This window comes from Cryptomeria japonica, chromosome 2 (genome assembly GCF_030272615.1).
Source record: "Cryptomeria japonica chromosome 2, Sugi_1.0, whole genome shotgun sequence".
In the NCBI taxonomy this organism is placed as follows: Eukaryota; Viridiplantae; Streptophyta; class Pinopsida; order Cupressales; family Cupressaceae; genus Cryptomeria; species Cryptomeria japonica.
This window is the reverse complement of record NC_081406.1, coordinates 494,455,869-494,483,217: the sequence shown is the minus strand read 5'-3', so window position 1 is coordinate 494,483,217 and position 27,349 is coordinate 494,455,869. Positions and strand designations below refer to the sequence as shown.

At 37.2% G+C, this 27,349-nt stretch overlaps 1 protein-coding gene across 1 annotated transcript in view; it reads right to left on the bottom strand.

Moving 5' to 3' along the window:
• LOC131030610 (disease resistance protein RPV1) overlaps nucleotides 1-18,414 on the bottom strand; it is a 30,842-nt gene extending 12,428 nt beyond the window's left edge. The window contains exon 1 of the mRNA XM_057961492.2: nucleotides 17,805-18,414. Coding sequence (XP_057817475.2) covers nucleotides 17,805-18,316 — 512 coding nt within the window. The 5' untranslated portion in view covers nucleotides 18,317-18,414. The remainder of the gene's footprint in view (nucleotides 1-17,804) is intronic.
• Nucleotides 18,415-27,349: the final 8,935 nt, after the last annotated feature.

The following is a 27,349-nucleotide window of genomic DNA, read 5'->3' as shown; positions in this document are numbered from 1 at the left end:
TTCTCATTATTAGAATCTCATGACAATTGGCTCAGTGGCAGAGTCACCAGTTTTAAACATAAACTTGATTTTCTTATTATCAATATTTATGGACCAACACAAAATGAGGACAAAAGAAGGGTTTGGAAGGAAATTGAGGAATTCATAAGAACCCAAGAACAGACTTGTATCATAAGAGGTGACTTCAATGCTATTACTAATCAATTTGAGAAACGAGGAGGCAAAGGCAAAACCTCTAGAGCTACTTTAGATTCTGTAGATTGGATTCATTGAAGTGGTTTGGTAGAGATTAACATGGATAAGGATGCCTTTACCTAGAATAACAAAAGGTTAGGTTTTAGTAATATCGCAAAGAAATTAGATAGATTCTTTTAATCAAACAGTCTCATTAATTTCCCATATACCTTAGAAGCCAAAATCTTACCCTTTTCGGGCTCAGATCCCTTCCCGATTCAACTTAACATTCTTTTGGACTCGGGACCTAGAAGATGTCCTTTCAAACTTGAACAAATGTGGTTAAAAGATGATAGTATTCTCAGGATTTTGGATGTTTGGTGGAAGGAAGTAGAGGTTTCCAGGATCTTTAAGGTAGTCAATAAGCTTAAGATAATCAAACAAAATCTCATTATATGGAATAGGGAACACTTTGGGAATTTATTTGACAAGAAGTCACGGGTGGAAGTAGAGTTAGAGGAAGTAAATAAAGAATTTATGTTGAGGGGGATACATGAAGTTTTATTTCTTAGAGAAAATGAACTACTTCTTGAACAAGAAAACATCTTGGCAAAAGAGATCTTTTGGAAACAAAAATCAAGGGAAACTTGGCTAGATGAGGGAGATAAGAATACTAAATTCTTTCATAATAGTGTCAAACTGAGGAGAGTCATTAATAGAATCTCTAAGATTAAGACCAACAGTGGCTTAGAGGTGGAAGATTGCAAGCTTATTTCTAAGGAGGTAGTAGATTTTTTTTACAATATCCTCAACATAGATTTGAGCTCTTATCGTTCAGATCAAGATAAGATTCTGAAATTTGTACCCAAATTACTCAGTAAGGAACATACCCAAGGTCTTACTGCAAAATTCTCTTTAGCAGAAGTAGAAGCAGCCCTAATGCAGATGAATCCAGAGAAATCCCCTGGTCTGGATGGCTTTCTGATTGGCTTTTTTCAGAAATATTGGCCCATAGGGGAGGAGGTGATGGGTGCTCTTGAAGGTATGAGAAATTCAGGTAATATTCTCAAAGAAATCAACAATACTTTCTTGGCCCTCATCTCGAAGAAAGAAAAGTCTGATAGTTTTGATGAGTTCAAACCAATTGCATTATGTAACACCATCTATAAGCTTTTTACCAAGACGTTAGCTAATAGGCTTCAGAAACTCCTTCCTCTTTTGATTATCAAGAAACAAACGGGATTTGTTCCTAGCAGGTCTATTTAGGATGGAGTCATAATAGCTCAAGAGGCCATACATTTTGTCCAAAAGAATGGTACCCCTAGCATGCTTTTAAAATTAGACATTAGAAAGGCCTATGACAAGGTGGACTAGAGATTCCTGTGTAAATGCCTAGAAGCCTTTGGGTTCTCCTCTTCGTGGAATAATTTGATATTTGAATGTATTTCGATGCCTAAATTCTCGGTGCTAGTCAATGGTACCTCGAAGGGATTTTTCTGCTCATCCAAGGGTCTAAGACAAGGAGATCCTATATCCCCATTCCTTTTCATCATCATATCGGAATCACTAGGCAAAGTTATTTCTAGAGCTAGGGAAAGTAACCATATCTCAAGAATTAGGATTACTAGCAACTTAGATCCAACTACGCACCAACAATTTGTGGATGACACCATGCTATATGGGCTTAGTAATATAAGGGAGGCTAAAGCTTATAAGCAGATCCTAGATTCTTACTCTAGTGCTTCAAGACAAGAAATTAATCCGACTAAATCTAAGGTCTTCTTCTTCAACACCAAGGAGTGCTTACAAGTAAATATCTGCATCCCCTGCAAATATCTAGGTTTGCCCTTGGATAAGGGTAATGGATCATCAAAGTTGTAGGATTCAGTGATAGATAGAATTAAGAAAGTTGCAGCCTGGAAAGGAAAGTGGCTATCCTCTGCAGGCAGAGCGACTGGTTAAATCAGTTTTGGCATCAATTCCAATATATCAGTTATCATGTATTAACCTCTCACAGTCCAACAAGGAAGAGTTGAGTAAACATCTTAGGTCTTTCTTCTAGCAGGGTACTAGGGATAAGAAGATCTCCCTCGTGGCTTGGGATAAGATCTGCAGGCCAAGGCCGCAAGGTGGCATAGGGAATAAGAACATTAAGGATCAGAGTAGAGCGCTAGGAGAAAATTAGTCTGGAGAATGTTTAGATTTCCCCACCTCAAGTGGGCTCAGATTTTATTCCACAAATATCTCAATGGTTGGGGCCATTCTAGCATCTTTAGGGAAATTTCTTCTCCTAAAGGATCTCGCATTTGGAATTTCATGCTCGATTGTAGAAAAATAATCTAAGTTAACTTGGAACCTGGGTAACGGTGAGGAAGCCCTTTTCTGGACAGATTCTTGGGGAGGCTTCAAGGCAATGCATAAGATTGCTAATCTAGAAACTACTAAACCAATGCTTGAATCCACTTGGTAGGTCTGTTAGGGATTACATAATGCCAATTGATAGGGATCTAGCTAAGGGTTGGGAGTGGAAACCCTTGGATCATTTGGATATCCCAAAGATGGAGAAACTTAAGCTTCAAGACTACCTAAAGGACAAAAAGGTCTCCTTCAACTCGGGGGCTCAGATACTCTTGTATGGGATGGATCGAAATCGGGAGAATACACCCCTAAAGATGGTTATAATCTTCTTCTTAGTCAACAACTCTCCTCCCTCACTTTTGTCCCCTTAGTTTTGTGTTGGGACAAGATGTGTCTGCCAAAGCCAGGTTTGTTCTCTTGGTTTGCCCTCCAAAATAAGATTCTTACTGCGGATAGATTCGGGAAGATGGGCTTTGAGGGTCCTAACAAATGCCCTTTGTGTGAGAAGGCAAAAGAAGGTAAGGATCATATCCTCCTCAATTGTAATTATGCCTCTCAATGTTGGTTGTGGTTATGTAACAAATTAGGATGGAGCTCTGCTTTCCCCACTTCCATTCTTGGTATGTTTCAAGCATGGCCCATTCTTCATCAACGTTCCCTTTTCGAAGGTCTATGGAAATTGGCCCCTTCTATGGTAATTTGGGAGCTTTGGAAGGAACGCAATAGGAGACTCATTAAGGATAAGAAAATAGACTAGCTTCAACTGGTTAACGAAATTGAGGCTTCTATAGTAGAAACTCTTAACAACGGGACATCTAACTTTCCTAGTAAACTTTTACAGATGACATATTGGGATGAGAAAATGAGAGGCGGATGGTCGGGTCTGAAAATTACCCCCTTTTTAGGAGTGAGCAACTCTAAAAAAAAGGAGTTAAGAGAGGCTTGTAAATGGATGGTCCCAAAGAAGGGTTGGGCTAAGCTTAACTTCGATGGAGCCTCTCAAGGGAATCCTAGTCCAACAGGGATAGGATGTTGTTTGCATGACGATGTTGTAAGGGAATTAGCTAAGCTAGCCAAGCCTATAGGTATTGAATCCAACAATAAAGCAAAACTTTTAGATTTAGTTGAAGGCCTCCTCTTATGTCAAAGCATGGGTATTAGCAAGCTTGCCATAGAAGGGGATTCTGCTATTATTATCAATGGCTTAAGAAAGGGTTTTCTTCCTAATTGGAAGCTAAATGCGATTTTATCAAGAGCTCTAAGCCTTCTAAAGGCTTTCAAGAAAGCCACCTTTAATCACCTACAAAGAAGGAAACTCCGGGATGGATGAACAAGCCAATGCAAGGGCTGATGGGAGATTTCTAAGTTAGGAAAGGTCCCTTCTAATAGTCGTAAGAGTTTGTTTTCAGGATTAGATTTCCTAAGTTAGTTGCTCTCTGTTACTTAAGATCTTCGTACCTCTCTGTGGTTCTTTCTGGGAGCCATGCTACCCCCTTTAGGATGAAGGTTGGCAAGTAGGAAATGTTTTCCTAGGAGGAAATCACTAAGTTCTGGCTGAGTTAATTTATGTCGGCAAGTCAGGGTCTGATGGTGAGGGTTGGACTTAAGATTGTAGAGAAGAAATTCTCTGTATTAGATGACCATCCCAAATCCAACTCTAAGATCATTGCTATGTTCATAGTCTCAATTCTCCATATAGATAGGGATAAACTAGACATAAGACATCTGTGTAGGGTCATCTTCATATTTTTTTATTGATTGAATTAGTCTTGGTTCAGTATTAATACTCATATATATATATATATATATACACATACATACATACATACATATATATATATATATACACATACATACATACATACATATATATATATGTATATATATATATGTATATATATGTGTATATATGTATATACATATGTATATACATATATATATATACATATATATATATATGTATATATATATACATATATATATATATATGTATATATGTATACATATACATATATACATATATGTACATATATACATATATGTATATGTATACATATATGTATATGTATATATATATACATATAGACATATATACATATACATATATATACATATACATATATATATATACATATATATACATATGTATATATATACATATATGTATATATGTATATATGTCTATATGTATATATGTATATATATACACATATGTATATACATTTATATATATGTATATATATATATACATACATGTGTATATATATACATATATGTATTATATATATGTATGTATGTATATATATACATATATATAATACATATATATGCATATATACATACATACATATGTATAATACATATATGTATTATATGTATGTATGTATGTATATACATACATATGTATAATACATATATGTATTATATATATGTATGTATGTAGATATATACATATATATAATACATATATATGCATATATACATACATACATATATATAATACATATATGTATATACATACATATGTATGTATATATATGTGTGTGTGTGTGTGTGTGTGTGTGTTAGACACAATGCACCACTGAGAGGGGGAGGGGGTGAATCAATGGTTCTCAAATCTTTTCCCTTTAGCAATCCTATATGAGCATACCGATTGAGAGATCTAACTCAATGCAGACTTACTGGTTAGTAGGGAGACCAACACAAATGCAATCACACAAGGGAAATCACATATCACTAGCATATACGAGGAAAACCCAAGATGGGAAAAACCTTGGTGAGCAATGTTGCTAGAGTCTACTGCTCCAATCCAGCCTCATAATCAAACCTCTGTTACAATGTTTAGGGCACCAACCCAAGGAGCTACAACCCCTACCTTGTTTATGGGCTTCAACCCAAAGGAACTACAATCCCTGATTTAGGGCACCAACCCAAGGAGCTACAACCCCTACCTTGTTTATGGGCCACAACCCAAAGGAGCTACAACCCCTGCACCGATCTATAACTCAGTGATCACAATGAAAACTTCAATTACAAGAGTAGTTGTCTTGTTACAAGTGAATCTTGCAACCATTTCATATACCTTACTCTGTCAACGAGATACCTTCTCTGCTACATCGGGACACTTCTTTTGCTGCTCTCAACTGCTGCTTCACTGCCAATAAGCTCTACCAGTACTCCTCTTCCACTTCTATTTCGCTGTTGGATCTCCTCCTCACGGCTCTGCACTTTACCAGTGCTCAACTTTACCGATCCACTGTCTGTCTTCTCTGCAGCTCTCTTTCACTTCTGCTTTGCCAGTATGATCACTACTGATTCTTCTCTCCTACTGTTGAACGCTTCAACCAAGTTATCCCTCACTCACTCACGAATACCAACTGTTCATGTGTCAGTGAATACTAAACGCATGTCGGTCAACCTGCAACACCTCTGCAATTTCCATCTCCTGCAGCTTGGGCAGTCAGTATCCTTGCAAGTTCAAGCAAGCCAGCTCTTCATCATGAGCACTTGAACTCCCCCTGAGTCATACATCTCAGGTGCTTATCTCTGGTCAGGTACAGTACCGGGGCTTCAATCTTCTTCGTATACCGGTTTAGTTGTGCATATGTGATCATCTAATGATCCTTCAACTCTATTGTAACCACCATAGCCTATGACATGATCTTGAATTTCCACAATGCTATACAATGAAATCATCATGCCATAAAATAAACCGGTTATCCCAAAGATATGCAAGCCTGCATGATCAACAACCGAGCCAACTCATATTGTTCAGGTCTTCATCAACACCACCTGAGACATAACTTCACTCCATGCTACAGGGGCTATTGCAATGATCTCCAACCTCATTGTCTTACATAACCTGCAAGTACCCGTTAGCATTCATTTCGATAACATCCTGTACATACCGGTTCTCTGTACTGGTCCACTATCACCACCAGAGCACCTTCCTGTGACTCCTGACATTTTGTGTCACACTATATTTGATTCCAATTGTTATCTTGTCAGGCATAGACACAGCAGTATTGATACAATCTTCCATATGTAGGTGTGTAGTCAAGGAAGTCTCTACACATACTTATCTTCTCATTTTCTTCCTTCATATCGGCAACAACATGTTCTTCCATGTTGCCTTCTTCACTGAGGGGGTGAATGATAAATTCAATGTGCTACTCCCCCTGAGGCTATGCATCTCCTTTAAGCTTTAGCAGATATCACTTGTGCATTGAGTGCACAGTGTCGGCCCATGGTATTCTTCCTCCATACCTGCCTGGTCTCATTCTTCTTCCCATCTTTAGTCTTGGAAGCAGGTCTTACCATCCTTTGCTGATGGTTGTCTTCCTTTCCGGACTCTACATCACAACCAGAAATAGTGCTAAAGTAGCACACATCATCCATCCCAACCTCATGATTGGGGAACCTTCTAGCATACCGGCTAGCTCTTCCTTTTCTGACCATGCCATTTTCGCTAGTTACCGGTTTCCTTGAATTCCTAGCATGTGCAGGAACACTTTTCATCTTGTTCCATGCAGGTCTTTGCTGCTCATATGTCCTATAACTACCTCTGAGTTGATTCGGACGGTTCCACCAATTGCCATAGGAAGGTGAGTTCTTCTTCCTGCATTCATAATTTCTATGGCCAGATCCATTGCAATCATAGCATACAACATTTGCATTTCTAGGAGCAGCAACTGGATTCTTGTTAGCATAACCGAGAGTGGACATATGCATGTTTCTACATTCTAATATCTTATGCCCATATGCATTTCTTCTCTTGCAAACTAACATGTTATTCCTAGGAGGAATACCATGTCTATTCCTAGGTCTCATTTTACATTCATCTGCCCTATGACCAAAACCTTTACATACAAAGCAATAACCAGAGAAAAGTGGCTTATTACTTACAAATTCGTTCTGCTAAACATGAGGTGATTTTACCAGTTTGGCCTCTCTATTTCTGCTTCTCCGAGAATGGGTCCAAGGTTGTCCATTCTCTACAGATCTTCCATTTGATCTCTTCTCCTGCCATGCTTGTCTTGACTTGGTGGCAGCAACATTTCCTTGTCTTCTACCAGTAGGAGATCTTCTCCTATTTATGCTATCGATAACACTGTCTTCTCTCATCTTTCCTTTTCCTTTCAGATATGCATTGTTTCTCCATGCAGCACCATTATTCATCCTCAACTTGAGCTCATCTTGACATTTCTCAAGTTCTTTGCTGAGGAACTCCATTTCCACTAGTGTCTGTTGGTGCTCTTTATCCTTTTCTTCTAGCTTAGCCTTTAGATCTTTGCACCTGCATCCCTTGGTGTCCTTTTGTTGAGTCTTCAACTTTGAGATACATTTCTCAAATTCTTCAAGGCATCTGATTAGTCGGTTTTGTTCAACAACTGCAGCATTCTTAAACAACTTGTATTCATTTCACAAATTCTCCATTTCACTTTCCTTGGAGTCCAAGACTGATTTCAAATCATCAGTCGGTCTTTTTGTTTCTTCTAGTTGAGTGGTCAATAAACCAACCTTTTGGTTTGACACATCAAGGCAGGTTCTTAACTGGTTGCTATCCTCATGAACTGATCTTTTGTAGATTTTAAAATCATTTCTAACATTTTGAAGCTCTTCTAGAGCATTTACCAATTCACATTCAATATCTACTTCTGCATCTTCTTCATCATCATCATCATTTCCAATTAGATCTTGCTGGCTAGATCCATTTGCCTTTTCTCCTTCTTCTTCTTCCTTTTCAATGTCGCTGTCAAACACATCATGCCAATGGGATCTATCTCCAATATCCCCTTTTGATGTGTGATTCTCAATGTCTATCTCATAGGCCATGAAAAGATGAGTCTCCTCATCATCATTGCAGCTGCAGCAATCTGAACTGCCTCTGTCATCTGCATATGTATCTGCTGCAAAGTTTTTCTCACTCTCACAAGTTGATTCGGTGGTGCAAGGTTCATCTCCATAAAGCTTCTTCAGTCTACCCCATAGATTATTTGTTGATCTGCACTTATCCACTTGTGATAGAACATCGCCGGTGAGCCCACTGAATATAGCCTTCATGGCTTCTTCATTGCATATATATCTTCTTTCTTCTTCAGCATCGGTGGGAGGACAGTCATTCCTAGGGAGACCATTAACAACCAACATCCATACATTAAACCCTAGAGAGGAAAGGAAGACTTCCATTATGCACCTCCAGATTACATAGTTTGATCCATCAAAAACTGGAGCAGGGATTGACACTAAACAAACCATTGTGTCCTTAAGCCTGAATCTACCCAAGCTGGAGAAAGCTCTTCTAATTGGGAACCTATGCTCTGATACCAATTGTAAGGCACAATGCACCACTGAGAGGGGGAGGGGGTGAATCAGTGGTTCTCAAATCTTTTCCCTTTAGCAATCCTATATGAGCATACTGATTGAGCGATCTAACTCAATCCATACTTACCGGTTAGTAGGGAGACCAACACAAATGCAATCACACAAGGGTAATCACATAACACTAGCATATACGAGGAAAACCCAAGATGGGAAAAACCTCGGTGAGCAATGCTGTTGGAGTCTATTGCTCCAATCCAGCCTCACAATCAAACATTTGTTACAATGTTTAGGGCACCAACCCAAGGAGCTACAACCCCTGCCTTGTTTATGGGCTTCAAGCCAAAAGAACTACAATCCCTGATTTAGGGCACCAACCCAAGGAGCTACAACCCCTGCCTTGTTTATGGGCCACAACCCAAAGGAGCTACAACCCCTACACCGAGCTACAACTCAGTAATCACAATGAAAACTTCAATTACAAGAGTAGTTGTCTTGTTACAAGTGAATCTTGCAATCATTTCATATACCTTACTCTACCGATGAGATACCTTCTCTACTACACCGGGACACTTCTTTTGTTGCTCTCAACTGTTGCTTCACTGTCGGTAAGCTCTACCGGTACTCCTCTTCCACTTCTCTTTCTCTGTTGGATCTCCTCCTCATAGCTCTGCACTTTACCAGTGCTCAACTTTACCAGTCCACTGTCTGTCTTCTCTGCATCTCTCTTTCACTTCTGCTTTGCTAGTATGATCACTATCGATTCTTCTCTCCTACTGGTTGAACGCTTCAACCAAGTTCTCCCTCACTCTCACTCACTTCTGAGATGCTTGTTAAGCACTTAGCTGATTTGTTCTTACATGTAGAAGTATCACACTTCGCAGTAGCACCATGTTCTTCACTATAGCAGCCACACCCAATCTCTTATGCCCTTCATTCTTATAGCCAAGTTTTCCCGCCAAAGCCTAATTCAAAATCCAGGTGGTTAGGGTTTCCTCACCATCCTCGAGGTAAACCAAATCCAATAATATCTTGCTCGATCTGATCCCCCTGACATTTATCTATTCATCTCCGCCATTGATGCGCCTTCTAATACATGTTTTCTAAATATAGGAAACGCGATCCTCTACCTCGACCTGCATCTATCAAACCACCATTAATGCATCTGTTGTTTCCTTCTTGAGGTCGTCTTACAATCTAATCTTCTTGCTTTGATCAAGGCACCAACTACTCCCTGATTCTTCTTTGTTGTTCATTCTTCCTCAAGCCATACACTTCTGATCCGGTCCACAAATCACGAGATCCATATTCAGTGCATGCCTGTCGAGATACCTAACTCCACACGACACTTCACCAACCTCTACAAGCTTGCCACCTTGACACCTAGTGGCATCCACATCAACCAACTATAAACTTGGCTCTTTAAGTCAGTCCAGATAGGATCATCGACCAAAGCACTCTATCGGTTCCTCTTTCTTGTCGGTTTACTAACCCTGCTGGTATCATACACTGTACCGGTTACCTCATCATGTCTGTACTTGCTGAACTGTTGGTGGAACACCTTGACTAGTCTTCAGACATGTCCATCCAAAATGTGCTCATTCCCACCAAGTGGGGAGTCATCTGCATCTGCACCTTGCTCATATTACCGGTGGACTCACATACCAGTAAACCTTCTTGACGACACAAGTCATCAACCTTCACTAGACTCCTTCAGTCAGACCATTCTTCCTCTATCTGTATCTGCCCAGTTATGCCTTTTCCTTGATCAGCTCTGATCATATCTCAACCGATTTGTCAAAGTGACAAACACATCACACTCCTTCTATACTGGCATCTCAACATGCCTTCTCTATCGGTCCAGTGCATAACCTTGTTCTCATGTACTTAAGGCATTCCCTCAATTCACCGGTAGATCCGATGTGAACCTTCAAGTACATCCCTTTACCTCTCTATCTCATCACACAAGTAAGGCTCTAACTTGTGTACAGGTGACTCATGTGATCATCTTCCTTAATTTACCAGTGTTTTGCAACACAAGGTGATATCCAAGATATCACATCCTGTACTCCTTCATAGCAGTGTTGCACATACATCTCATCTATCGGTGGTTATCCCATACCAGTTGACATCAATGACAACACAATGCCAACAATATATATATATATATATATATATATATATATATGTATGTATGTATGTATGTATGTATGTATGTATGTATGTATGTATGTATGTATACATACATACATATATATATATATGTATATATATATGTATGTACATATATATATATATATATATATATATGTATGTATATATATATATATCTATATATGTATATATATATATCTATATCTACATATATATATACATATATAGATATGTACATATATAGATATATACATATATAGATATACACATATGTACATATACACATATGTACATATATACATATATATATACATATGTACATATATATATATACATATGTACATACATATATACATATGTACATATATATATTCATATATATAGATATATATACATATATATATATATATATATATATATATATATATATATATAGATTATACACACACACACACACACACACATGCACTTTTAAGTACATATATTTATCTAAACAAAGCCTTAATGCTAGCCTTGGAAACCTCTGTTCGCAGGACAAATTGGTAATAATTACTTCGAAGGACAGAGGGATAATAATGAATGAACACTTCAAATGAAATTGGTGTAGGTATAATTATGAAGGAGCCACCTCATGAGCAATCATGTGAATTGATGGTTCTCCGCGATTACTACTCAGACTTTTTCTCTATATACATTGGTATGTAGGATTTAGTTTTCCAAGGTAGGCTTTAGATTTCATGTTGAGAACTCTAGCAATGGAGTCGAATATCAAACTTGTATCTACTAGCCATAACAGGCTCATGGCATTCCGTGGTGAAATTAAGGCGAAAAGATGGTATAGGGTCCTCAAGGATGTTGATGACTTCACCCTCAAGGCAATTCAAGTAATCATGGGGGAAAAGCACTTCAATAGAGAATTTCGCTACAAGCTAAATTGCGACATCCCTGCGGAATTCTCAGTCATCTTATTGCGAGCAAGAACTCATAAAAGTGAGGTAATTCTCCTTGGATTAATGCTTTTTAAGGAAGAATTTTTAGGTCTCTTTGAGATTTTTATTGGTAGCATAGATGAACGGCTTTTGATCCCCTTTCCAGAGGATTATGGCAATAAGGAAGACTATATCACCAAGAGGCCAGTTTTAATGGTGCAGGATGAAGCCAAGTTCAATGAACGAATGCCCACAATCCGCAGAAATGTGGATTTCTTGCTAAAATGGCTTCACATTAAGGAGACCCCTTACCCTAATTGGTGGATCGACTATCTTAAGGAAGAAGGGTATGAAACCCCTGCACCCACATATGATATCCCTTTAGATAAAATTCAAGTGCTTCCACCGATGATTATCAAAGTCGCGTGGTTGAAAGACATGAACAAAAACGATATGGGGGTCTCTTGTAGCCGTGCAGAAGCAAGTCGAAATGGGAAGAGGACCCCTCATTCGACTGCAAAGGATGTTGTGCACCTGTCGAACATGGAAGACAATTAGTTGAGGTTCTTTGATAGGGATGTGGTAGTTTCTTTTCTACATATTAATAGGAAGTGGCTTGATACTATAAGATTATCTTTTGAGGAACTTAATCACTTTCTGCAATAATAGACTCTTTCAATATAATTTAAATAGACCCTTGTATAATACAGGGCTAAACTATATATACTCTTAAGACTATCAAGGATATACATTATGCTCTGATCTATAAATACATGGTTATTACTAAATCGAATGAATTTGTGAGACTTGTTTATAGCTATCTCCCGATGCTCTTGCATGATTTTTAAGTGAACAAAAAAGGAGGATTAAATAACTTCTTGATTAGGCTGAATTAACATGTATTAGATTTAGTTACATAGTAGTATATCTTGTTCTGGCCTAGGTGATGATAAGAATGGAATGATTCAGTGGAGAGGACATCATTGTTTTGTCTTTCTTGTCTATATATATATATATATATATATATATATATATATATATATATATATATATATATATATATATATATATATATATATATATATATATATATTCAATTTGTTTTAAATTTTATAATATATATAAAATCATACATTTATAAGGAACTGATTCCTAAACAGCAGAAGGGTTGTGAACTGTGTGATTTTTTCGTTTCTCTGCTTCACTAAGATCTCTGGTCGGGTCAATGGTGGACCTTTGGTGTTACTCTTTACTTTGACTGAAGCTTTGTAGATTCAGTTTCCTATGTTAGGTTCAAAGCTAAAATAGCTTGGCAATTGACCTTTATTCAGATATGAATATGTCGTGTTTGTGAATTGCTTTGTCCTTCTAGCTTATGGCAGCCTTACATTCATACAAGATATAAGTTGTGAAGGAGGATCAGGTTGTCTTTTTTCTGTTAAGATATTTATTTACACCAGATTTAATATCATGATCTATACAATCAATGTAATGGCTAGACGACATACAGGCTCAGATGGAAATATATGAGATGACATCGATACTTGTTCTGACAATATAATCATGATGAATTTAGCTTTTACTTTTGTTTCGTATATGAATATTTATGTACTCTATAATATCTGGTTACCCCACCTGCCCTTTAGGTTATTTTAGCCTTGGTAATCTCTTATATTGATACTAAAATAAATAGTGGTGTACGTGGTCCCAAAATAAGAGATGAATCAGGGTACAATAACCTTTATGAGAGGATGATTTCAATAACTAAGAACGGAAGGTTGAATTTAATTGTTGACAATTTATTGATAAGCAAAGCTTTATAGTGATACTAACAATGGTCTTGGTTGTAAGGTGTCTTAAGGTGTCCTTTTTTGTAGAATTAAAGAACACGGTTGCTTCTAAACGAGCTAGTAGGAGCAACAGGGCTCATGTGCAGGCATAATCTCGATCTCTATGATTAATATGGCATGGTATACCTTAGCAAGGAAATCTAAAGAGGAATACGTCTGATCTTCAGTATATAGGATGTATTAAGGCTAATCTTAAGAAATTTCCAATATTTCCCGAAAGTGTATGTAATCGGGAATGTACGTTTCTTGTAGAATAAAATTGGTTAGATAAAATATCAAATTGACTTTTCTAATCCATTAAAGGATATGGGCTAGACTGGATGTTTTCTTCCCTCCATTCTTTCCTACCAGTGCCCACACAAAATGGAGGTGTAACATTCATTTTTTATAATAAACTTTTGACTTCGGCCTTTTACTGATTAAAAAAAATAGGTCTAATAATACTTAAGCCCACATAGAAATAGAATTATACTTAAAATATTTATTATTAATGTCAAACTTATAATAATCCTAACCATAACTCTTATGATATCTAATTGTAGTTTAATTATAGCCCAAGGTGCACGCAGAATCAAATGAAAAAGAAAAAACCAAAATTATAGTTAAGTTAGACATGATACAATAAAGATATAATCTTAATAATGTGAGAATATACCCTAACTAACTATATAATGCATCATTCAAGTTATAATAAACTTTAAGGTTAGGGTTTGGATTGCAATTCAATTAATGTTAATGATGTTTGTAATCTATTAATTATATTTTTAGGTACATGTTTTATTAATATTTTATTTCTAATAAATTAAAAAAAATTAATTTTATTTTTATTTTATTATATTTCAATTTAAAATATTTATTATTTATTATAAAAAAATTAATTATTATTTGGATTTTCATATATTTTGACCTTACATTTAGTTTATTCTATTTTTATTTTTATTTAAAATTTAAGTTTGAAATTTAATTTTAATTATTTTCTTTTTTATGAAATTATAAATAATAATTAAAAATTATTAGAATTAGGGTTGACCCCGCAACATGCCAATTGTCATGAGCCTTGTTGAGAGGGCGGTCTCATGTTCGAGTCTCGCCCTTAGTTGATTTCTTTGTGTTCCGGATGGAAGGTGTGCAGTCAACAAACATTCGATCAGCGGAGCAGTCGATGAGGTTGCTTATGCCCGATTATCTTTGGAGTTGACTTGGTCCCCAGTGTTGACAAGAATTAAGGCCTCAATCCTGACGTAGGTAGCAGAGCAAATAGCGAACGAAACCATGGAGGGTGTAGAGCAAATAGCCGACGAAACCAAGGAGGAATGAAATGGAAGGCATGTGGAGTGATAAGGAGGGGAGGCATAAGGAGTGATGGTGTGGAGTGATAAGAAGGGGAGGCATAAAGAGTGATGATGTGGAGAGATAAGGAGCAAGAGGTATAAGGAGTTTGAATGGAGAGATAAGGTGCATGGAGTGATAAGGTGTGATTAACAATGGAGGTGTTAATACCTCATCTTTCAAGATAATGTACTTGGTGATGGGGTCCCCCTACTATGGCCCCACTAGTTCATAGCTCCAATCAAATGCGATTATCGATCAAAAATAAAAATTATTAGAATTAATTTAACTATAATTATTTATCCTATCAAAATTTCAATTCATTGTAGAACAACTACAGTTTGAATTTTAATTTTAATTTATATCATACATTTAATCTCTCTCTCTCTCTCTCTCTCTCTCTCTCTCTCTCTCTCTCTCTCTCTCTCTCTCTCTCTCTCTCTCTCTCTCTCTCTCTCTCCTTTTATATCTCTTTGCTTCTCTCTCCTCTCTTTATATCTCTCCTTTCCTCTCCCACCCTCTCTAGCTATTCATAGATCTATCTCCCTCTCCACCTATTGCAAACATAACATGATCCTATTGGATAACCACTTACCTTTCTTAGATGTCTTTAATCCTTAGAAAACTCGATGGCTCCCTTGAGCGTCATGTGTTTCGCAATGCTACCCACACTTACCTTTATCTCCATGCCTCTTCTCAGCACCACCCTAGCCAAAAAGATGGGATCCTTAAAACTTTGGCCTTGAGAGAATATCGTATTTGTAATGATGAATACTTAAACCAAGAGCTTTCCCATTTGCGGCAAGTCTTCAAATGGAATGGGTATTCAGACAAGTAAATCTTCAAAGCCTTCCCCTAAGATAAATCTTTCTTTCATTCCATTTCCAATACTCTTCCCTCTCAACCTGAGGTTCTCCCATTTGTTTCTCTCCCTTATGTTGAAGGCATCTCCCACAAGATCTCAAAAAAGGTGTGCGGTGTGCCTTCAAACCCTTGTCCACATTAAAAAATTACATACCTCTACTCAAAGACTCTAGGGATGTCTTTTTAGAATATGGAGTCTATAAGGTTGTTTGCTCCTATGGCACCTCTTATATTGGTGAAACGGGCTACTCCTTTAACACGAATCAAAGAGCATGGTGTTGACATTAAACATGGGCTTATTATAAAATCTGCTTTAGCATAGCATTCTTTAGCCACTAAGCACCACATCTATTTAGAGGACACTCTAATTTTGTTTAAGGAGGACAACTTTTTAAAAAGGAAACTTAAGGCAATTGAAATCAATAATACCCCACCAACCTCAATCGAGATGAAGGGCGGAGCTTAAGTCCTCCTTGGCAACCATTGTTGTATGTTCTTAGTGGCCTCCATTGTCCTCTCTCTCTCTCTCTCTCTCTCTCTCTCTCTCTCTCTCTCTCTCTCTCTCTCACACACACACACACACACACACACACAAATATATATATATATCAGGATGAAGGGTGGAGAAGTCCTTGGCAACCATTGTTATATGCCCTTAGTGACCTCCATTGTCCCCCATCTTGACCTCTCTATAAGAGAGAGGTCAAGATGGAGAGAGAGGTCAAGATGGGGGACAATGGAGGCCACTAAGAATATATATATATATATATAAATATATTTATTCATTTTTCTTTTCTTTTCTTAACTATTCAGTTTTAGTTTTTTACTTTCATTTTTTGTTTTTCTTCCCTTTTCTTTTTCTTATTTATAATGCATTTAAGTTTAAGTGTTTTGAGAGCTTGCTCCTTTTATAAATAAATATATATATATAGGCTTGTGTTTGTTCTTATTGTAATTAGTTTTCAATTGTGGGTTCTATTTTTATTCATTTTATGAGTGCTTTTGGGTTCTTTGGTTCTTTTCATCTATATTGGTCCCCGTACCTATTCTCTCCTCTCTCCATTCTTTATATTGGAACCTTGGTTTGCAGCTCATTATTTTTCATTCCTTGAACTCTCTTGCATTCCGATAATGGATAACAAAGTGTGATCCGAAACGTTGGTGATATAAATTGCATACACAATCTAATCCAAAAACTACTTACAATTTTTATATGGATTGTGGAAATCTAATAGCATTGATCTAGTTATCTTTCCAACTTAGAGTTTTTTCTAGTCATGTTTTGATCCCTATAACTGAATTCATAGTTCATTTTACGCTATCATTTCACAATTGAGACCTTGTTTGCACGAACAACATCAATTTTTAAATGGCCTACCAATTGAAGTTATGCACTAACAAATGTATGCAAAATGCACCAATTTTTTTCCTAATTGACCTTCCACACCTCTTCGGTGTACCCATTACACACCAAAGTGCAATTTGCTAGTTATTATATTCAATTAATTTGACACCCCATTTAATTTCACTTATTTAAATCTGAAATCTTGATTCTTTTATCTAAAGTATTTTATTAAATAATTTAATTGATCTAATTAATTAGACTTTATTTCTTTACTCGTCTGAAGTAGCGTAGGAAAAATAACTATGAACCGTACAAATGAAAAATAATTGAAATAATAATAAGAAGTAAACCTAGAGAAAAACTTCAAATCAGATTTCGATGACAATAAATCTTTCCCATCGATGTTAAACATAAAAGAGATTCTGAAATATACTATATCATAACATGTCATAAGAAGAAAACAGTTTTTTCTGTACTTACTCCTCCTCGACTATGTGGCCTTTAAATTTTGAAACCTCTTGCAACGCCATTTTCCAATCCTCAAGCTTTCGTGGAGTATATCTGGCCTGAGTTTCAAGCTTGGAAAATGCTTGAGCAATGGGTCCTTTCATCCGACGGAGATGACCGGGATCAACACCGTAGAACACTGGAATGATTGTCTTGCCAGTTCGGAGCATAAGCCGCAACTCTTCCAAACACCAAGGGGATTCTGCATATCTGGGTGAAAGTATTGCAATGTGAAGGAAAGAAGTATTGATTGCATATTGTAATTCGGATGGTATGCAATCACCAAGTTGAAGCTCCAATTCATCTAAGAAAACTTCAATTCCCAGGGGTTTGAGGGCACCGTATATTGATGCGGCTAGGTTTTGCTTGGTGTCAGGGCCACGATGGTTTATGAACACATCGTACCGCACTGCTTTCGTTGGAGTTGAAGACGATGCAGATGGCGGCATTATTTCTGCAAAAGCATTTGGGGTTGCCATTGGCATTGGATCAGATTGAGGGCGAGCTTAGAAGCCCAAACTGTGGGGTAGAAAGGATGAAGAAAAACAAAGAAAAAATAATGTGAGAGGGATTAAGAGCCCTCATCGACCACACAATGCTTTCCACGCGGTTTCGACATTCAAGGATGGAGGTGGGAAGCACGCGTAAAAGGACAAAATTGTACGCAACAAATCTCAAAAGTAAGATTTAAAGCGGAGAATATCCCACCGATTCGTTGACTGGAACAAGTGATTACGACTAAAGTTGATTGCCGAATGCCGTGTATAGCAAGCATTAGAAATAAGATACGTACAAGCATTAGAAATAAGATACGTACAGACTTTCTTACGCGTGAACGGCAAGGCAGAATAAAAATTATGACCAGACTTTGGCAGCATTAGGTAGAAAGATTCGAGGAAAATTTGCGGAAAGTTTGAGGAAGAAGAATATTAGAATAGGAAAGTCAAGTTGGGGAGAGGATTTAGTAGTTGTGCATCTTAATTTGGCACTTGTCAAAATTCTACATAAAAATTTCAAATCACTCTTAATTTTTTTTACAGGCTTATAACTAAGGTTTCAGGGCCACATCATCATGTACGGTGCCACAACATCATGTTTTTTGTCAACGTGTCCAAAACAGCCCCCAAAAAATGAGACCAATAGGCGTGCAAAAGAGACCCTTATACTTCTGTAGCTGATGTGTTGCTTTTTACAACTAATGATACATTCTGTAGCAATAACATATTTTGTAATTATTAATATACTAGCAATTGCACCTTGGTGTGCAATGGGTACACCGAAAAGGTTTGGAAGATCAATCCTGACATAAATTGATCTATGTTTACATATAATTGTGCAGTACACGAGGTTAATTAGTAGGCAATTTAGCAAATTTGATATTTTTTGTGCAATAATGGTATGGAACTAAGATAACCATTGAATTAGGAAGATCTAGTAAACCTCCATTAACAACAAGAACACATTATGTTTGCAATAAGAAGAGAGAGACGGGCGGGAGTGGCGGGAGGGGCGCGTCTATTCTGGCTCCAAAAAGACAGTACAGATTGACTAACACGCGTGTTAGTCGCGCGTTTTACACCGTCGATTTTGTAATTAACGGTTGTGAGTGACTAACCTGTCACTAACACGTTGTACGAAAGGTCTGTTTTGGAGCTAGAATAGCTGCAGTCGGGCAGGGGTGGGGATAAATAAATGGAGAGAGAGAGAGAGAGAGAGAGAGAGAGAGAGAGAGAGATGGAAATGGAGATGGAGAAAGGAGATAGTGATAGAGGTTAAGTGCACCAAGATGGTGAACAGAAAAATGGCCACATGCAAAAAACAAAAAAACATTTTTTTCATAACCCGTGCGGATTCCTCAAAATTCAAAAATGTGCTAGCAAAAAACAATATAAAAAACCAATAAGAAAATTAAAAGTTGGGTTTTGAGAAAAAAAAAATGTGTAGGCCACGGGTTTTGGCCATTTTCAATGCCAAAACTTGTGGAACAACAGCAAGGGAAAGTCAAAAAACCATAGAACCCACACGGATTTGCAATTATTTTGGATTTTCCCAACATTGAAAGCAATTTTCAACAATGGCACCCCTTCGAACAGGTAAGATTTGATTGGTTTGATTATTTTTGTTTGCATTTTAATTGAAGTAAGGTTTTTTAATTGATTTAAGTTTTGTTTTTATTAATTTGATGTCAGATTCTTCAAGCAATCCCCCAAAATGAAATAGACAACAAAGACCTCCTCCTCCACAAGCAACACAAGAAAACCATGTAAACATTGCACATGAGCAACAAAAAAACCCTCAAAATCCTCAAAATGTTGCTCCTCAACAACCACCGCCACCCCGAAACCCTCCACGTCCTCCATTAGATCATGTAGATGCCACACAAGACGATCTCATCAATCGCCTTACACAAAATAGTGCCCAAATTTCTATATTGGTGAATAGGTTGAGGTCATCTAGGCTTGAGCACCACTCAACCATCGCCAAAACACTAGAAAAAATGGCTAATAGTGCAAATGAGGTATCTAGGGAGGTTACGAAACGAGGTTCATAGAGGGATAGATGTCGAACATTTTATGTGGATGGGTTGTCATATGATCAAGTGAAAAAAAAGGTCATAGGTAAAGCTGACATATGTGCTCTTTTCACCAATCTTGTTACTAGTAACAACCTAGAACTAAATACGACTCAATTTCCTATACATTGATGTGTTCATGCTAGGTTGAAAGAAGCTTTTTGGGATAGGTGGTATATGGTCTTTGACCAGCCACCTTGTAATAATTGGGAGGTGCCTCTATATTTTTTGAGAAAGTTGTATTGTGAGTTTATCCTCGGTGAGAAGCTGAATTACTTTGACATCCGGCAATTTTAGGGTAGAGGGAGAGGCTCTGCGCAAGATAGACCTGGGGCCCATAGGGTGGTAGAGCCACAACATAGAAATTTGATATTCGATCCAATTTGTTCATTGATATATATGAAATTTGATATTCTTGAAACTTAGTTATTTGTTATTGAAATGTGATCAAACTTGTTCATTGTGTATATGTCTTTAAATGTGATCCAGTTTGTCCATTACTTGTAACTCGTATGGCATATACTTTTAGACTATCTATTACTCATATTGTGTATACCCAAGTACCAACACCGGTAATGCTAATATTGTGTATTTTGATTGAGTGAATTTTCTTTGAGTCCTTCGTGCATGAAGAGATTAGAGTGAAGTTATTATTTCATAAACTCATGTTTATGGAGCGAAGTTAATCATTTCAAGAACCAATTAATACAAGGTTTGAGCACACAAAGCAGATTTGAAATTTATCTAAGGATGAGTCGGCTTAGGTAAGGTTTTAGACAACTCGATTTCATTTTCTTGTGGTGAGATTTTTTCTGTCGCATCAAAAACTGTCAGTGAGAGGTGGCAAAATAGTGCATCTTTCATTCTACTCGTTGTGGGAGCGAACCATCAGCGTGAGCGCGTCCATGTGGCCAATTTTATGCTAGGTGTGCCCTTGTCTCTTTCCCCAAGACATCTAACCGTTTAGAGCCACCTCGTAGCGACGTTTTCCCTTGAGCACTCAAAGTGGAAAAAACAGTCAAGCTTTGACGTCACGTAACTCAGAGACCGTGGAACTTATGGACAATTTGTTTGAACCTATGGGGTCGTGTTGTCAATGCCTAAAAAATACTCTCTCGGTTTCAGACAACTCGATTCCATTTTCTTGTTGTGAATTTTTTTTTGTCGCATCAAAAACCGTAAAAAACCGTCAGTGAGAGGTGGCAAAATAGTGCATCTTTCATTATGCTCGTCGTAGGAATGATCCGTCAGTGTGAGCGCATCCGAGTGGTCAGGTTTACGCTAGGTGTGCCCTTGTCTCTCTCCCAAAGGCATCTGATTGTTCGGAGCCACCTCGTAGCAACATTTTCCCTTGAGCGCTCAAAGTGGAAAAAATGGTCAAACTTTGACGTTGCGTAACTTGAAGACCGTGGAACTTATGAATTATTCATTTGAACCTATGGGGTTGTGTTTTTTTTGCTTAAAAAAGTATCTCTCGATTTCGGACAACTCAATTCCATTTTCTTGTGGTAAAAATTTTTTCGTCGCATAAAAAACCGTTAGTGAGAGGTGGCAAAATAGTGCATCTTTTGTTCTGCTCGTCTTGGGAACGAACCATCAGTGCGAGCGCATCTAGGTAACCAAGTTTACACTAGGTGTTCCTTTCTCTCTCTCTCCCCAAGATGTCTTATCGTTCTGAGCCACCTCATAGCGACATTTTCCCTTGAGCGCTCAAAGTGGAAAAAATGGTCAAACATTGACGTCGCATAACTCGGAGACTGTGGAACTTATGGATGATCCGTTTGAACCTATGGAGTCATTTTGTTATGCCTAAAATATCCTCTCTTGGTTTTAGACAAATCGATTCCATTTTTTTGTGGTGAGATTTTTTCTGTCGCATAAAAAACCGTCAGTAAGAGGTGGCAAAATAGTGCATCTTTCATTCTGCTCATCGTGGGAACGAACCATCAGCATGAGCACATCTGGGTGGTCAAGTTTACATTAGGTGTTCCCTTGTCTCTCTCCCCAAGATGTCTAATCATTCTGAGCCACCTCGTAGCGACGTTTTCCCTTGAGCGCTCAAAGTGAAAAAATGGTCAAAATTTGACATCACATAACTCAAAGACAGTGGAACTTATGGATGATCCATTTGAACCTATGGGGTCATGTTGTCTCTGCCTAAAAAAGCCTCTCTCAGTTTTGGACAACTCAATTTCATTTTCTTGTTGTGAGATTTTTTCTATCGCATCAAAAACCATCAGTGAGAGGTGGCAAAATAATGTATCTTGTTAGATACTTGATCGGTCCCAAAGACACTGAGAGGGGGGGGTGAATCAATGTATAACCGATTAACAAAATATTTAAACTTGTTTGCAACTGTATAACCAAAATTAGTATATCGGTAAACAAGTAATAATGCAATAAAGAGAAATAAGAGAGACAACATTAATGCACGCCATAACACAAGATATTTTGGTGAGGAAACCCGGTAAGGGAAAAACCTCGATGGGATTTGTGACCCACAATATCTACTCACTGGCCAATATGAATAAATATTACTGATACAATAGGGGCTTGCACATGCAGGAAGGTCAACAGCCTAGAGCTCACTACTCAACAACAAAACTGGAGTCACACTGACTACAAAATTGGATGATTAAATCCAATGACAATGTACTGCACAAAATATCATCTGCAATTTTGGATTCAGTACCGGTTTAAGCTATGTCAAATACCTCTACTATAAACCTTGCTTTGCTCTGCTCATTGCCTAATTACATAATCATCTTCTCTCATATCTTACAACAAAATGACCTACAAGACCTCATACATATATGAGTCCTTACAATACATCATGTCGACTTCAAATAATTAATTACATTACAATATAATTCGCATAAATAAAACTTTATCATAAGTCGGCCTAGGTGTCGGCATGATTCATTGCTGGTGTAAACTGGATGTCGATGTGAATGAACTTTGTGTAATTGTCGGTGCCAGTATGCGAAGTATGTTGTCGGTAATCCTGTAGAACCATGTTACTAGTTGGTTGCCATCAATGACAACATCAACCATTCTCATCTGAGTATGTAATGCCAACAATCTCCCCCTTTGGCATTGATGGCAACACTCATGAGACTAACCAAAAAGCAAAATTGCCAAAACGAAAGTGCTCCCCTTGAGCAAATGATCTCCTTCAGTATACCTTTCTTTTTCTCTATCACTCCCCCTTTGACATCAATGACAAAGGTTGTAAAAAAAAAGAATCAAAAATTCAAAAATTATACCTAAAACCCTGTAACTCGTTATGTACCATCCGAAAGATATCTGCAATAATCAGATTAAGTCCTTGCAAAACTTTAGAACTATCAAAAATGATATCGTCAGTCTGTCAAATTAGCCATACTATGTTTAGGTTCTTTCTCTGCCAGTTTCTCTACCTTCTGCTGGGTGTCTTCAATATTCTCAGAAGATTTATCTATGATTACATTGATGTCCTGAGGTCTACATTCATGGTAAACAAAATGTTTGACTCCAGATCAATGTTCTCAGTGTTCACTTTCTTTGTTTCCTCTTCCTTATGTTCAACTTGTGCCTCTGCTTGTTCTTTTACCTATTCCTCTACTTGTTCCTCTACTTGTTTTTCTGTCACTACCAGTGGTCTGTCTTCAGCTGGTGGGGGTAGATTGTCCTTGATAGTTATGCCCGAAACACCACCAACTTTTTTTTTACCTTTATCACTTTTCTGATAGACTTTGGAGAAATATTTATCTATTTTATGTCTATCCTTCTCTTCCTTCTTCTCCTTTTCTATAAAGAATATGTCCCATTTGTTAGCAGTTTCATCAGTTATTTCTTTAACTCTGCCTGCCATTAAGCTAACCTGTCGGTGCCCACTAGCAAAAACTGATCAGTTTTCTTCTGCAATCAACTCATCAATCTCCTGTCGAGAGTTGACAGGGTGAACCGCCAACAATGCTTCAATTTTCAAATTCTTGTCTAGTTCCATTATAGACATTCTTTTTGCCTCAAGTCTCAGATAAAGATCATTAGGCAACCCATCAACAATCTCAATCAAAACTTTCTTGTAAATGTCTAGATGTAGAATGATACTTTCCTCAATTGCTTCCTTGTCGGAATCTTTGAAAGTATGGTAACATTTATTAATACTGCTAAGGTTTCCATCCTGGGTAATTTCATTTATGAGTTCTTCTGGTGATAGAATACATGATACCTTAAGTGTCAGTTTCTTTGGTGTTAGTTTCTTTTTCTTCATCATTTTGATTTTGCAATTGCACATGTAGTTCTTTTCTCTTATTCTTTGCTATAACCAAGTTATCTTGAAGTGCTTTGATAAATTCTCGAGCAGTTCTAAGTTCATCTTCAAGTTTGATATTCTTCAACTTTTTTGCATCAAAATCTTCAAGAGCTCCTTCTAATTGTTGTCTCAAGCTTTCCATCGGTATCAGTTTCAGAATCTTCCTCAAGTTGTTAGGCTTCTGTAAATAGAGGACTAGGCTCTGATACCAATTGTTAGATACTTGATTGGTCCCAAAGACACTGAGAGGGGGGGGTGAATCAGTGTCTAACCGGTTAACAAAATATTTAAACTTGTTTGCAACTTTATAACCAAAATTAATATACCGGTAAACAAGTAATAATGTAGTAAAGAGAAATAAGAGAGACAACATTAATGCACACCATAACACAAGATATTTTGGCGAGGAAACCCGGTAAGGGAAAAACCTCGATGGGATTTGTGACCCACAATATTTACTCACTGACCAATATGAATAAATATTACTGATACAATAGGGGCCTGCACATGTAGGAAGGCCAACAACCTAGAGCTCACTGCTCAACAACAAAACCGGAGTCACACTGACTACAAAATTGGATGATTAAATCCAATGACAATGTACTACACAAAATAGCATATGCAATGCTGGATTCAGTACTGATTTAAGCTCTGTCAAATACATTTGTTGTAAACCTTGCTTCGCTCTGCTCATTACCTAATTACATAATCATCTTCTCTCATATCTTACAACAAAATGACCTACAAGATCTCATACATATATGAGTCTTTACAATACATCATGTTAGCTTCAAATAATTAATTACATTACAATATAATTCACATAAACAAAACTTTATCATAAGTCGGCCTGGGTGCCGGTATGATTCATTGCCGGTGTAAACTGGATGCCGGTGTGAATGAACTTTGTGTAGCTACTAGTGGTGGTATGCGAAGTATGTTGTCAGTAATCTTGTAGAACCCTGTTACCAGTTGGTTGCCATCAATGACCACATCAACCATTCTCATCTGAGTGTGTAATGCCAACACATCTTTCATTTGGCTCATTATGGGAATGAACCGTTAGCGCGAGCACGTCCAGGTGGCCGGATTTATGCTATGTGTGCCCTTGTCTTGCTCCCCAAGACATCTGATCGTTCGGAGCCACCTCGTAATGACGTTTTCCCTTGAGCGGTCAAAGTGGAAAAAAGTCAAACTTTGACATTGTGTAACTCGAAGACCATGGCACTTATGGATAATCCGTTTGAATCTATGGGGTTATGTTGTCGCTTCCTAAAAGAGTCTTTCTCGGTTTCAGACTATTCCTACTAGCCCTTCATATCGGGTAACTCAACAATAACTCAACTTTCCCAAAATACTTGGAAAAAAATTGCATATTCAGATACCCATTTGCAAGTTATTTAACATATGTCAGACACAGTTATTTATAATCAAATAGTACAAATTTATAATCAAATTGTCACTTTCATATATAAAGTTTGGCATCTAATATAAACGAACAAGCTCATTACTGTTTATATTTACAAAATTTTGCATCTAAATATGCAAATTACAACTCGTTGTTTTTTTATACAAAAATTAGCATCTAGATATGCACATTACAACTCGTTGTTTTTTATACAAAATTTAGCACCTAGAAATGCACATTACAACTCATTGATATTTTTATATACAAAATTTGGCATCTACATATGCACATTACAACTCATATGCATATTACAGCTCATATGCACGTAAAGTATATCCAAAAAAGTGAAGGTACAATGTTTTGCAAAAGATATATACAAATTTGTCAAAATTATTCTACCATATTGTAGAATTATTCTTCTAGATGGCCCAAAATCAATCAAGTGAACCTTCTAGATCAGCTCTAACCCTTAGTGTCTCAAGTATTGCCTCATGCTCAAATTCACGAACTTTCCATAAATCCTTGTTGAGAGGTCTACCATGATATTTAATCAAATGAATATTTGTTGCAACAAGAAGGTTTGAGTAATGAAGAATATGTCTATATGTCTCAAAGTCCTTAAACTACCAGGCATTAGAATTTTTGATAGGGTACCAACATTTTATAGAAGGATAAGTTAGTGCCAAAATCAATACAATGACTGCTAAATAAATGAGTTTAAGAGATCTCAATACAACTCGACACAACGATACCTTCTAAGCCATGTCCCTATCACAACAACAGATCATATTGGGTACTCAATACCCTCTCCATCAACCACTGTAGAAGTTAATTTCTTTTTGGCCTCAATACAATGACATAAAAAGTAATATGTTCCTTCTTCATTGTTCTCATCCGCAATAACTACATATACATGACCTGCATTTAATAGAAGGATATAAGTTAATACGAAAAATCAACATAAGTTAATACTAATAAATTGAGCTTAAAATTGTAGCAAATTGCAATCCTTTACCTGGTTCAAATATGTCTGATACATGGTCAAAATCCACTGATGCTTCAATTTGGTTCGTTTGTAGTGCTCTAGGAAGTTGATATGTATCTGGGGTTTGCAAAGGTCTACAAGACCATTGGTCAACCCACTCTTTTGACTCACATTCATCCCACACAAAATGCATACACGAAGAATAAAATCATGCAATCTGTCTAGTATAAATAACTAGTGATGTTGCATTTGAACT